Source organism: Sinocyclocheilus anshuiensis, unplaced genomic scaffold (assembly GCF_001515605.1).
Source record: "Sinocyclocheilus anshuiensis isolate Anshui unplaced genomic scaffold, SAMN03320099.WGS_v1.1 scaffold763, whole genome shotgun sequence".
Lineage (NCBI taxonomy): Eukaryota > Metazoa > Chordata > Actinopteri > Cypriniformes > Cyprinidae > Sinocyclocheilus > Sinocyclocheilus anshuiensis.
This window is the reverse complement of record NW_015548255.1, coordinates 252837-267217: the sequence shown is the minus strand read 5'-3', so window position 1 is coordinate 267217 and position 14381 is coordinate 252837. Positions and strand designations below refer to the sequence as shown.

The following is a 14381-nucleotide window of genomic DNA, read 5'->3' as shown; positions in this document are numbered from 1 at the left end:
TTACTGTAGTAATTGTTTTTATTTAGATATTATATATATTATTTTTTACATTTGAGCCCCTGTCCCTGAGAAACTCTCTGCACATCCCTGTATAAATTGGATTGATTTTAATAACTTTATATATTTAATGTACTTAAAGTGTGCACCAAGCACTAAGAAAATACAAGTTGGGGATCAGGACTCGGTATCGGCAGATACTCAATATTCAATGACTCGGATCGGATTGGATCGGGGGCACAAAAAACGTGATCAGGACATCCCTAACATGTATGTATTATATTGATTGATATATTGAAAACATATCATGGTCATTGGTGTGAATTAGTGGTGAGATGCATTTCAACTGCTGGGAACTTTCCTGAGAAGAACCACAAGCTGTTGTGTACAAGAAGATGATATCAGAGTTTTGGGGAAGTGTCAGTGAGAAACTAACAAGAAAAAGTTTCTTAATTGCAAGAGTTGGCCTCAAAATCAAAATAAAACATGGGAACGTGAGAGAAAAGGTGGAAGTTGTGAATCACCAAAGACTACTGTATATGTAGACTCAGACATAATATCCTTCCTCTTACCAAGAATACAATATGCTTAAGAAAGAAAAAGATCTTGACCTAAAAAGGAAAGAGTTTGGTTTACCAACAAATGACGGGCAATGAAATATATTTAACACGTGCAATGTTAAACACTTTGTTTCCTGTAACTTATAGCAACACCTCCTCCATGTCCTTCGCTACAATTAAGGTTAGCTATGATTAAACATCAACTATACATACATCCGTACTATATATTAAACAAAATTACATTTGTGTTTTTTTCATGCCACTTCAACTGTTTCCTTAACATACTATACTGTCAAATACATTTGTGTGTAGTTGTGCAGATTTTTTAGCACTATGTTTTCTGTTAAACATTTGCCTAAATATATGTTGATATACTTGCCGAAATAAAAAATCCTCGTTTCCCCAGAAGGGATGTTTATTTAGCATGTGTTTTTGAGTTCTGTAATGACTCTAATTGCACATTGGAGGGCGCTGCTACTGTACATCATTAGAAGAATAATAGAAAGATGGAATTTATCTTATCTCATTATATATTTTGAAATCTCTTAATGGAGATTAATGTTGTCATCTTGTTATCTCCTTGAGCAGCTGGATCTCTCTTATGTCCCCATCATTACATATTCAGACTTCTCGCTAAAAACCACATTGCCAGTTACTGTATATATAGCTGAAGCAGGAGTCATACAACCTAATGAAGAACATTAGTTTATTGCTTCAAGGTGTGTTGTCTTTTAATGGCATTAGTATTGTGGCTGCAGTGATTAAACATGATTAATTTTATAGAGAAAAAAATATATATATATAGTGGGATCCAAAAGTTTAAGACCACTAATAAAAAAACTGTAATTTTTCATTCTTTTCTAATTAAATTCAACAGCTTTCATTACAAATTATATTATAAGCACAACAATTTGAGTGAAAAGCTGAACTGAAACTAAACTGGCATGATTTTGATTCAGTGATAGACAGCACAGCAGCACTTAAGCTGCCTGAACTCCACAAGTTTGTATAAACTCTGATGATCGTTATTATATTTGAGAAACATCCAAATAGCATCTTGTGTTTTTACATTCATTTTTTTTTATTCTAGTATATGTTTATTTGCATGTTTAAAAGTGTGTGATTAAGTGAGTGTGTTTGTTTGAGAGACAAAACAATGCAATCACAGCCAATGGGGCAAATGCAGCAAATATGGACTAGTCAGCAGTAGGGCTGAATGACATAAAATTGCTGAACACAGCATTACTCACCTTGGCTATCATGGGACCAGCACTGTTCTATTTCAATACAACCAGTTTCAACACCAATTGTGTTGAGGATAATTTCTGAGTTTAAAAGCACAGCCAAAGCAGGAGTTCTCCTGTCAAGTCTGAGAACTTTGAGAGACTGCAGACAACATCCTAGATATGCAAGCAGCATCCCCAAGTGACTCTGCACTTACAAGGTTCAATGACAGCTGCTACTTATTTAATAAACAGTTTACCTTATTAGTGTTGCAAGGCACATCTCTGTGCTTCTCCATCTGAAATCCCTCCTTATTTGGTAGCCTTACAGTTGCCTTGTGTTTCCTTAGCACTGAATGGTGTCTGAAACAAAGTCACAATGGAGACTTACTTGTCTAAAGTAAATTATGTATAATGATTATACTTAAACATTATTTTCCTGTAGATATCCTAAACATATCATCAGATGTCTAAATCAAGCCCTGTCCCTTTGGTAGCAAACTGAGTGTTTCATTATCGGGAGTCAGTCTCTCCTTAACCAAATGTTTATTCTTGACTAAACACATCATCTAAAGTATTAAGCTAAACCAAACGAGGTCAGTATATTAAATGTCCAATGATTAGCCTCAAATGAAGAATTTCTACAGTGTCTCACCATAGCCTTTTTTCTATATAACTGCACTTTAATTTATACAGTGTTATACAGTTTGCAAGTAGTCACTTCTGTGGTCACATCTAAAAGTATGGGTAATTTTTTTAGTGAAAAGAATATTTTTTTTTGAAAGAACTAATACTTCTATTCATCGACACATTAAATTTATGAAAAGTGACAGTGAAGATTCATAATGTTTCAATTAAATGCTGTTCTTCTGAACTTTCTATTCATCAAGGAATCCTGAAAAACAAAGTATCACACTTTCCATAAAATATTAAGTAGCATGACTGTTTTCAACATTGATAATAATAAGAAATGTTTCTTGAGCAGCAAATTAGCATATTAAAATTATTTCTGAAGGATCCTGTGACACTGAAGACTGGAATAGGCTAATGACTGCTGAAAATGTAACTTTGCCATCACAGGAATAAATTGCATTTTAAAATAAATGACAACAGAACACAGTTGCTTTAAAGGGGTCATATGATGCGATTTCATTTTTTTCCGTTCTCTTTGGAGTGTTACAAGCTCTTGGTGCATAAAGAAGATCTTTACATTTGCAAAGACTAAAGTCTCAAATCCAAAGAGATATTCTTTATAAAAGTTAAGTCAACCACGCCTACCTAAAACGAGCTTTGTAAAAATCGACGCGTTTCAGAAGGCGGGGCATAGAGGAGAAACAATAATGTACAGTATGTGGAAAATAATGTTTTTTTTTTTGACTTTAAACCGCATAAACACATTTCATTACACCAAAATACACAAAATAATGTTCTTTTTAGCAGCATCATATGACCCCTTTAATCAAAAAAGTAAAAAAGTAATCATGTGAAATGTTAAAAAAAATGCAGTTTTGGTAAGTTTGAGAGAAACTTTTGAACGGTTGTGTATACACATATACGTGCGTGTTTGATATTTAATTTAAACCTGTAGATTTGAAAAGTATGCTTTTAAACTATATTAAAAAGTCATTTATCAGGCACGTGAACTTCTGAATCTTGTGTGTTGCTCATCAGAATTATCTTCCAAAACTAAGACTAATTAATTGTCCACCTACACATTTCATTCAATCACGCAGAAATGATCACATGAAGAAGACATCAGCAGATGATCTGAATTAAACGCCTCAGCCTAAGCATAGACATGCTTGCACGATCTGTCAGTTACCTTGTTGCCGTTTCACTAACACCATTACCTATCATTAAATCAAATGTAATCCACGGAATCCTCACTTTGTCATGATTCCAGCCCGACGCATTCCCTTTTTGGCTCCAGCCTGCATGACGTAGTCAGGGAAGCTCTTATCACAGGTAGGGTGGGGCGGAAGAGAGTGGAAACAGCGTCAGCGCGCACCAATCAGATGCTTCGTCTGGCGTGAAACCTTTGCGCTGATTGGTTGACGAGCCCTGGTTCTTTTAAGCCGTGCGTTCCCTCGCACTCACCGGGCGCCTTGCTTTAGTTATCCACAAGAAGGCGTCGGTCGTTGAGGAAGCGTCCAGGGATTTCTCTGCATGAGTGGATTAGATTTGGGAATAGACGTTTGGATCGTGGTGCCCTTGGAAGAAATAACGGGGGAAAGCGCAGGATAGAGCGAATTCGTGCCTTTTTCTCACTTGCGTTGGGGATATTTAGATTTCAGGATGCCAGTTTTCCACACCAAGACGATAGAGAGTATCCTGGAGCCGGTGGCTCAGCAGATATCCCACTTGGTTATCATGCACGAGGAGGGCGAAGTTGACGGGAAGGCGATCCCAGATCTCACCAGCCCAGTGGCGGCAGTGCAAGCGGCTGTCAGCAACCTCGTGCGGGTGAGGGTCCTGTCATCCATAAAGCATCTTTTTACTCTTTTAGTTTATCTGTTTTATTTTCTTTATCGACGCGCACTTCATTTCGTTAAAACTGCCCCCCCTTATAAAAAAATGACCATGGTAACCACCGTTTCTTCCTAAATAGGTACCACAGTTATTGCTGCTACCTCATAATAAATCTGAGGTTTTCCTTACTTGGTAAAAAACTTTGTCATTTTGTTTCTTTTTCATGACAGTGACTGACACCAAGTATTGTCTTGTTTTAGTAACAATAACACTGTGTATTTTGGTGAAAATTATTGTTAATCATGGAAGGGTGAAGGGTCATGGTCTGATCAGGTAAATGTGTTGCATTAGGAATCGCAAATACCAATTATAAACTGATCATACTGGGTTTGGTTTCATAATCACATATGACTTTCTTAGTTTGTGGCTATAGGAAATAATAGTTGATGTAAACACATGGTCCTGATGGGTCAGCGAGGAGATGGGCTGAGGTAGAGCATGTGTCAGGGAAGTGTTAGGCAGTGTCAGATTTCTTTTTTTTCTCCTAAAACATAGTTCACACATGGTAAAGTTCCTAGATCTAAAAAAGGTTGTTTTTCTGTTTCAAAGGGTTGTATGCAATAGCTGACAATGAGTGTAGCTGAATGATTGACATGAAAGACATGCTGTAAACTTTCCAATGCTGTCATAATTTTAGATGTTCCCTAAATGCATTATCCAGTATTACTAGTAGTTACAGTATTGTAAGTTTGCATCATAAAGGTGAAGGGATTGTGGTATAGTGGAGTCTTTATAGGTGGGCTGTATTCTTCTCTGTACAAGGAGTTCATCTGTTTAGAAAAGTACGTTGTTAGTTCCAGGAAACATCAAAAAGAGAATCATCAATCCCAGAAACTTCCAAGAGTTTTGTACCATTATTTTCCCAGTGTACCCACAGCAACCAGACAGAACCTTGCTGGTATGTTCTCCTTCCTCTCTGGTCTCAATAAGGGAGTCTCTATTTGAAGAAAGTTACAACAACAACAGTCTGTTATTTGAAGCATTACATATTTTAAAGAATTAATTTGATTGCTGGCAGAGTGCTCTGTTTACTGCTGTATGTAGTTGAAAACACATGTTATACGTGTTATATACCGAAAAGTTATAGAATCATGTTTATTATTTATGAGTTTGATTTAAACATTTCTGATTTGAACAAGCTAACATTTATTCTGTTCTGTTCTGTAATGTGTCCTATAAGTATTTTAATGCCTTCAGCCATCTGAAACATATTTGTTTTAATAAGTGTATACCTGTAGTTAAATATTCTATTCTATTCTATTCTATTCTATTCTATTGCGAGTTGCATACAGTCTGCACTCACTAGGAGGATATGGTTTAACTGAAGCAGGACCTGTGTTGCGAGGTCAGAAGGGCTTTCAGTATTAGGCTATTTCTTCTTGTTTATTTGTAACAAGATAATTTACTCCCAGCCGTCATTAAGTAAAGTAACGCAAAAAGAGTCCTCCTAATGTATGTGAGTAAGTCACAAATAGGGAGTGAGCATTTTGTGTCGGGAATAAATAGGTCTTCTAGCCTGGGAAGTAACAGTCTCACAGTGCATGGCTGGAGGGGTGTTTCATGCGCAGGGAAAGTGACTCCCTGCTGGCTTGAGGAAGTCTAAGGTATCAGCATCTTCACTGGAGAGTGGAGACACACCCCATCCCCCTCATATGTGGCACCTGTTACTGCTGAAGTGTCCAGCACATCAGCCAAGCCTCGAAATCAAGGCTGAGTGAAGAGGCTTTATATCTCTTCTCACTCTAAAGACCGGTCTGTATCTTGGAGACTGTTCTATGTTTAGATTGTCAACATTCTCTTAGTCGCTTTGGGATTGTGGTAAGAGATTAGATTATATATACATACTGTACTAGTCAACTAATATGTATATAATGGCCCTATAATTGTGACAAATAAAGAATTGAAAGTGTAATTGTTTGTTGTGATGGTGACTCTCACCAGTTCAAGCTTCCGCAGAATATATGGCCTAGATATAATAGATACAATCCAGAACCATATTTGGTCTTAGTCTGTAACTTGAACTGATTAATGATCATTGCTGGGTGGAATGAAGCCAGTGAGGAACAGCCAACTAGATACCTGGATATGGACTGTTTGAGTTATTTTATCTCCTTCTCTCTGAATACTTTTTATGGATCTTAACGGAGAAGACATCAGGGGTCTGGCATGGAGGAGTGCCATCTCTCTGTCTGTCTGTCTGTCTGTCTGTCTTTTCAGCCAAGTCTGTCACATTGCTTTGGAAGAGAGCCATTGGCATACCGTCCATATTTGTAAATGTGTGCTGTTTATATCATCCATGGCTAAGCTCTTAGATTCTCTTTGGAGTCAGCAGTAGTGCAGAACTACAGTATATGTGAACTGCTGCTGTTGTTTTCATTCATTTTCATTTTCTAGTAACCCAAAGCCAAACTCTAGTACATTAGTGAATTGCCACTCGCAGGGAAAACTCCCTTAGTGATAAAATGATTGTGTGAGAGGAGTTGATGCCCTTTGAAATGTGTTAAACTGAAGTTAATTCTAGTCATGCATACAGATCTATCACAATGTCATAGTAAGACCTACACTGATGACACAAGCATAAACTACTTTGCAGTTTGCTTCCCCCCAGCTCCCATAATCCCTCAAGTACTTTAAACAGGCATATTCTTTTTAAAGCAAGTCTCCATTGTGACTTCTTCACAAAATAAATCCAGCCTTGACTATAGAGAATATATTATGTGTGGCAAAAAAAAATGCCTGTGTGAGTTTATCTGTAGTGGTTGACTGATCTCAGTATCGACCACTGGAAAACCCATATGTAGAATATAACATTTGATTTATAATCAGTACTCAGAAGTTTGGGGTTGGTGAGATTTTTGTAATGTGTTTCTGTTTGAAATAAATCTCTTATGCTCACCAAGGCTGCATTTCTTTGTTACAAAATACAGTAATACAGTAATGGGGAAGTTGTGGCCTAATGGTTAGAGAGTCGGACTCATAACCCAAAGGTTGTGGGTTCGAGTCTCGTACCGGCAGGGATTGTAGGTGGGGGGAGTGAATGTACAGCGCTCTCTCCCACCATCAATACCATGACTGAGGTGCCCTTGAGCAAGGCACCGAACCCCCAACTGCTCCCCGGGCGCCGCAGCATAAATGGCTGCCCACTGCTCCGGGTGTGTGTTCACGGTGTGTGTGTGTTCACTGCTGTGTGTGTGCACTTTGGATGGGTAAATGCAGAGCACTAATTCCGAGTATGGGTCACCATACTTGGCCACATGTCACGTCACGTCACTAAAAACAATAATATTGTGAAATATTATTACAATTTAAAATAATGGTTTTCTATTGTAATATATTTTAAAATGTAATTTATTCCTGTGATGCAAAGCTAAATTTTTAGCAGCCATTACTCCAGTCTTCGGGGTCACATGATCACCCTTCAGAAATCATTCTAATTTGCTGATTTGGTGCTCATGAAACATTTATCATTATCAATGTTGAATTTTTTCAAGATTTTTTGATGAACAGAAATTTGAAAAGAACAGCAAAGTTTCTATTTGAATTGGAAATCTTTTGCAATGTTATGTCTTTACTGACACTTTTAATCAATTGAATACATCCTTGCTGAATAAAAGTATTAATTTCTTTAAAAAAATACCTTATTTCATACAATATTTACTCATAATTTACTCATTATAATACATAATTACATAATTGTTGACAAAGAGCTGACTAAGGATGAAGAAACACTTCTGTTAATCAGTCAAATGGTCACTGACAGAAAAGAAGTGTAATGATATTTGACTAATAATCTCAAAATGGTCAAATATGAACCAATACTGTATGTTGGTCTATCACTTTTTATTATCTGCTAAAGTGACAAACATTCTCCACATAATAAATCTCAAAACATGACTCAATGGAGGTCTTAGTTACTTGGGCTTGATGTAATCGTCCACAATGAAGAAGTTCTTTAAGTCCGGCCTCTTCAGTCCTGTTTGCTGAAATTGTCTGAATTGTCCTTAATGATATCTGACAGTGGCCTCATAGACAGGAGCAGGAGCAGCTGCTGCTGACCTGGGCTGCTCTCTCAAAACCTATTATCACAGCGCTAATGCACCTGAGATCAAACAGCCTTTTAGTGAAGCTACAACTGCTATAAGCACTCTGCATTAATTATGCATCAAAAGTACCCAATCGATGCATTGATGCCTCTTAAGTCTGTCTATCTGTTACCCGTATGCTTTGTTTGACACCACTAAAAGTGCCAAATGTGCATTTGAGGGGCCTTTTATAAAGTCTAACCCTTTATGGATCTGCCAGCGTGTGTGCAGAGCTTCCCTTTAAAGGAGTCGTAAGTCTTTGCGGAGGTTGTGGGAATCAATGAGAGACACTTCTGAGTTCGAGTGTAAACAGTCAACATATGACAGAGTGCTGTGACAGAGCAGGAGCCTTGTTATATAAACAGCCATCATGGAGAGAGAATGCAGTCGCACCCGCTCTGCTTTCGGCTGAGGGAGAGACATCTTACTGCAGGTGCCGTCACATTCTCACTGTGTGTATGTGTCCAGTATAACCCTCACACACAAATGAACTTTAGAGGAATGAGAATCATGTCAGATGTCAAATATCAGTTTAGTTTTTTATGAGCCAGTGTCATAAATAAACATGCCATTGGCTGTTAAAATCACATTATTGGACAGGTGGATTTTGTGCTGCACTGCTGCTACCACATGTCACTATGCTGTAAAAAGAAAAGTACATTTAAAATGCTAATAAAAAACGTATTTGTGGTGAAATCAAATGTTGCAGCAAAATTGTATGACCTATTTCCATGAACCATGGCTAATAAACATTGACAGTGTATAGTGTCACCCACACAAAGACAAAACCATCAGGATGAATGCCTGTAAAGGAGTGGATTTTGATTGGCTGTCATAATTTCTAACATTCACTAACTGGAAAAAAATCACTCTGAAAGTGATTCCTAAGATATAATTAATTAATAAGATATAATTAAGATATAATAGTTATCGTTCTTCTATGTATCATCATCATAACTCAGATCACTCAAAAGCGCCAATAAACATTTACTTAATAATTTTTATAATGATGAATATTTTTATAATGTAAAATCGTACACAAAATGGCCTAATGTATATAAATGGTAAAAAAACCATTAATTAATTAATTTTAATCAAATGTGATGTTTCACACTGGGACTTCTGGAAATGTTGTTTGTTATTATGTTTATCATATTGCTCCATCAAATGAAATATTTTTCACTCTATACATAAGGTATCTTATAGTTAACCAATTAATAAGTTTTTACTGTAGCACTTTTACACTCCTTTTCCAAAAGTAGACATTTTTGACAACGTACTAGTTAAATAAGTGCCACACGACTAGAGAGAACAGAGAAAAATGACTGGTGAAAAAAGGCAGGAAAACTTCAACACCCATAATGCATTGGGCCTGATCAGACTATCCATGAGTGAGGATACAAAAATTTGGATGTATAATATGTAGTTTTCACAAAAGCCCTGTCAAAAAAGTCCATTGGATGATGTAAAACCATTTATTTGCTGACAAATAAACTGGAATATCTTGGTGTTGATAAAATGAAAAAAATAATATGCATTCTTCATTTACTTATACCACTGGCATTGTAACAATAAAAAGCTGGTTGAAAATCAGTGAACATACCATTTAATTAAGAGTCCATCCAGTTTAGATACAGGAAGCAATAGGATACTTAATTCAGTATCGTTCTAAATACATATTTTGTGCACCTGTCACTTTGGTTGCATTAGACTCTTTGGTGCTTGTAAACCCCACACTAAGTTGGGAGTGGGCTCTTATTTACCACCATTACTTCTTGCCCCTCGGATGGCCTTATAGACCAGGACACTGAGCTAAGAATAACTGTGGAATGTGGTTGCAGGTCCAGTATCTGAAGAGTAGCGTAAGGTGGAGGCCCCACTGAGAAGAGCGTTTCAATATATCAGGTACCAATAGACACTATAAGCCTCAGATACACTGAAAATAATAAGTGCAAGTGTTCAACTCTCTGACCACATGACAGTTTGACTATGTTTTTTTTTTTTTTGGAAGGGTACATCATGTTTATCCAGAACTGCAATGAAAGGCTTTAAATTCTGTGGAATACATCCACCAAACAGGCCATGCAGCATTCTTCACAGCGTGCACAGGGTTGATGTTTGTGACTGGCTGCTGTGTGCATATGTGATCTCTGTTCCCACTTTAGCCCAGCAGTTAACCCAGTTAGCCTTATTTATGAGTCCCCTTCACCCAATTAGAACTCCGTAAAAGAGCACTCTGCACTACAAAAGCACCATCCTCCATACACAACTGCATGCTTTGCGCATTCCAATGTGATCAATGGTCCTTAGCAGGTCATCGGCTGTGAATCAATGCACTCTATTATTTACTACTTGCGTCTGTTTGACCTGTTTCTCACTTCATTGTTATTCCTTGCTACAATCAAATAAAAGGTATATATATTTTATATATATATATTTCCAAATGTCAGATCATGAAAAGCTTGATGGGAGCTTAAAAATCTTCTTCAAATATGATTCAGAGATGGAGGATAGAGAAATGAATGTGACTGCCTCAGTGTAATTACATCATTGGAAAAAAGAGCAGGCGGGAAGTGGCCATGTGCCGTGTGGAGATAACAAACATCTCTCTGTTACGCTGCTATCTCTGCATTAGTGGACTCTAAAGAAGGACACTGTAATGTCATTCCTGATGTCCAGTGAAAGGGCAAATAGACCACGTGCATGGGAGCAATGTGTGTGTGGTCTGATATCTTGTCACCTTGGGGTTATGGTTTAAAAATCAAACCGTGGTTATGCTGTGATGTAAGAGAGAATTGGGGGCACTTTTCTTTGCTTGGACACTTAAGATTCATGTTTCAGATTAATGGTTGATAGGGTTGTGCGATTATAGCAAAAAAATCGCTCTTTTTGTGTGATGCAGATAAATCAGTGGCTCAGAGACGGGGTTTTGAATCGATGAGACAGACAGTTTGAACTGATTTATGAAAAGTAATTAAATAAATAAATCATTGAATCAGAAAAGAGTTTAATAACATGGTATAACATTGATAACATTAAATTAAAATCATAGCAAAATCATAAAATCAAAGCAATTCCATTTTTTTCTAGAATTATTAGAGCTTCCCTTTTTTTGTTTTGTTTTGTTTCTCATTTTGTGTTTAGTTTTCTTTTACATTTTTTCTTTTGCAATTTGTTTGTTATTTATTTTATTTTTTAACTACATGTTTGTATATGTGTTGATTGCATCTTCCTTTTCCGATGTGTTCATTCTGGAAATACTCAATAACTGGGTGTGATAATGGCAGATGAGCAGCATGGGTTGTTGTTTCAGATTGGACAGTTGGAAGTATTGGCAGCATCCCAGACAGCGAGTTGTAGATCAGCCTCAGGGCTCATCCAAGACACACAGGCCCTTATTGTGTCCAGACACTCAGAGCGACTCCATTTACAAGCTGTGTCAATCTGGTCTGCCTGAGGGCTGAATCTTTTCCCTATGAGTGTGTATAACCTTTTTGAGTGGAGGCTGGTGTCATAAAAATAGAAATGCATTTAATGGTCTCATTATGCATCTTGTAAACAAGCTTGTTTTACATGTGTTCTCAGGTGGGGAAGGAGACGGTACAGACCACAGAAGACAAGATTATGAAGAGAGACATGCCTCCGGCCTTCATTAAGTAAGACCTGTGCTTCCTGTCTCTCTCCAGGCGCTTGTCATGTGAACATAAATTAGTTCTAATCACACTGAACACATATGCGCTCATTGCACAGGATTAACAAAGCATGTGCCTTTACATTGTCAAGAGAAGTTTAAAGTCATGATATATTATACAGGATTGTTCAAACTGATTTTAGATGCCTACAAAGCCTAATGTCAGAGTTTGAGGTCTTTGATGTATTGACCTTGAAGAAAGCTTGAAATAATGTACAGTGTGATGGAGATTAAATAAGGTCTTGCAGGACTGCGATTGCTTGAGTTTGACTGAGTCATCCGCTCACTGCTGAAGCTTGGGGGGGCGTTTTCCACCGAGCTTACGATGCATTATTGATAAGTCTACTCAAAAACTATATGACTGCTCTCTCTAGTGTCTCCCCGGCTGTGTGAAGTGGTGTCTTGGCAGCTGATGCAGATGGAGCAGTTAGTATTAAATCTGTTTAATATTGATGCATACTGTCTGTTTGTGTATCTTTCACCATCTTTTTCATCACTCTCTCAGATGCTCTAAGTCAGAAAGTCACAGAGAACACAAACAGGTGCTTTTTCCTTTGTTCCTCAAACCTTAAAGGGTAAAACAGTCCAGAAAACAGCAAATTTAGTTTTTTTTTAATGCTTTTTTGACAAGGAAAGTGGGGAGATGACTAGCAAAGACAGAAGAGGAGGTAACTGGGTCAAGACATTATTTTCTATATTATATATTAAATCTATTTATGTATAATTATTATCTATGTTAAATTTGCATAAAACACAAATATGTGTATATATACATATATACTGTATGTATGTGTGTATGTGTATGTGTATGTGTATATGTATACGCATACGCATACGCATACATACATACATACATACATACATCATTTTTGAAAGTGGAGCGATGGCAAAAAATGATGGAGAGAAGAGGAGAGAACTGGATCAAGAAACACTATTTTATATATTATACTGTATATCTTGTTTTTATATTATATGTAAAGAAATATAATATTCTAATGTATATTTAAATTGTATAAAATAAAAATGCAACATTATATTATGTAATAATAACTTATTTTTGATTATTTATATATATATATATATATATATTTATATATATATATATATACATAGACAGAGAGAGAGAGCGAGAGAGAGAGAGAGATTTTTCATTAAAAATGTTATTTAGTATTAAATTATTATGTTTTATTATGTTTTGTATATAATATACTTTATATTATATAGATGTATGTATGTCCTCCTGAGAACCAGAAAAAAAGCTTAGATTGTTTAGAGCATAAGAAAAAAATGGAAAAATAACATTTTTGAAAAATTATATTTTATTCATGTTATGCTACGTCTTCTGTAGAGGACAGTTTTTCTAAAAAATAAAATGACATGAATAGACATGAAAAGGCAAAAACAATGGGATTTAAAAAATATCACCAATCAATTTGTTAGGTTTCTGGATTTTTTTATACTAAACTTTGTATAAGGATGATTCTCAAATATGTTATAAAAAATATAACAAAATTATTTGATATACCATTTTACTTTATGCAATATGTGTGTAAAATTTACATGAACTGGTTTGTCCATTAAACACAATGTTATCTATACACTGTACCTAATTTGCATATCATTGTGCTGTTGTATGACATTTGATTTGTTCCAGCAAAATATGTGGGATGTATTGATAAACCAGTTTGCATATTATCTAAGATGAAGACGTAAAAACAGTAAATATACCTGAAATATCCTCCTGTACTGACCACCAGGGGAAAAAAGCCATTACATTGTCATTTCATGTCATTTATTGTTTAGAACATAAGAAAAAAAGGAAAAATAACATTTTTTAAAAATTATATTTTATTCATATGTTATGCTATGTCCTCTGTAGAGGACACCAGGACTCAAAATAAAATGACATGAATAAACATGAAAAGGGAAAAACAATGGGATTTTTAAAAAAAATCACCAATCAATTTTTAGGTTTCAGGATTTTTTTTATACCAAACTTTGTATAAGGATGATTCTCAGCTATGTTATAAAAGATATAACAAAATGATTTGATATACTGTACCATTTTACTTTATGCAATATGTGTGTAAAGTTTCCATAAACTGGTTTTCCCATTAAACACAATGTTATCTATACACTGTACCTAATTTGCATATTAATGTGCTGTTGGGACAGCATGTTGGAAAAAAGAAGTGTAATAATGGGAGTAATAATTTTCCAGATTGTCATAATAATATCTAATATTTCATAAGAATATTGATATATAATTTATTTTCCTATTCATTTATTGTGTCTCCCA

General features: G+C 35.9%; 2 protein-coding genes across 4 annotated transcripts in view; one reads left to right on the top strand and one right to left on the bottom strand.

Moving 5' to 3' along the window:
• LOC107655432 (component of inhibitor of nuclear factor kappa B kinase complex) overlaps positions 1-3709 on the bottom strand; it is a 27083-nt gene extending 23374 nt beyond the window's left edge. Inside the window, exons 1-2 of one of the 2 annotated variants that reach the window (XM_016442919.1) lie at positions 3668-3709; positions 2041-2143 (exon numbers count right to left, since the gene is read on the bottom strand). In XM_016442919.1, coding sequence (XP_016298405.1) covers positions 2041-2143; positions 3668-3693 — 129 coding nt within the window. In that variant the 5' untranslated portion in view covers positions 3694-3709. Of the gene's footprint in view, positions 1-2040; positions 2144-3602 lie in introns of both variants that reach the window. The other variant, XM_016442918.1, reaches the window with a different exon arrangement.
• Positions 3710-3899: 190 nt separating this feature from the next.
• The window catches only part of LOC107655431 (vinculin-like), a 41341-nt gene continuing 30859 nt past the window's right edge, over positions 3900-14381 (top strand). The window contains exons 1-2 of one of the 2 annotated variants that reach the window (XM_016442916.1): positions 3900-4243; positions 11977-12047. In XM_016442916.1, coding sequence (XP_016298402.1) covers positions 4076-4243; positions 11977-12047 — 239 coding nt within the window. In that variant the 5' untranslated portion in view covers positions 3900-4075. The remainder of the gene's footprint in view (positions 4244-11976; positions 12048-14381) is intronic. The other variant, XM_016442917.1, reaches the window with a different exon arrangement.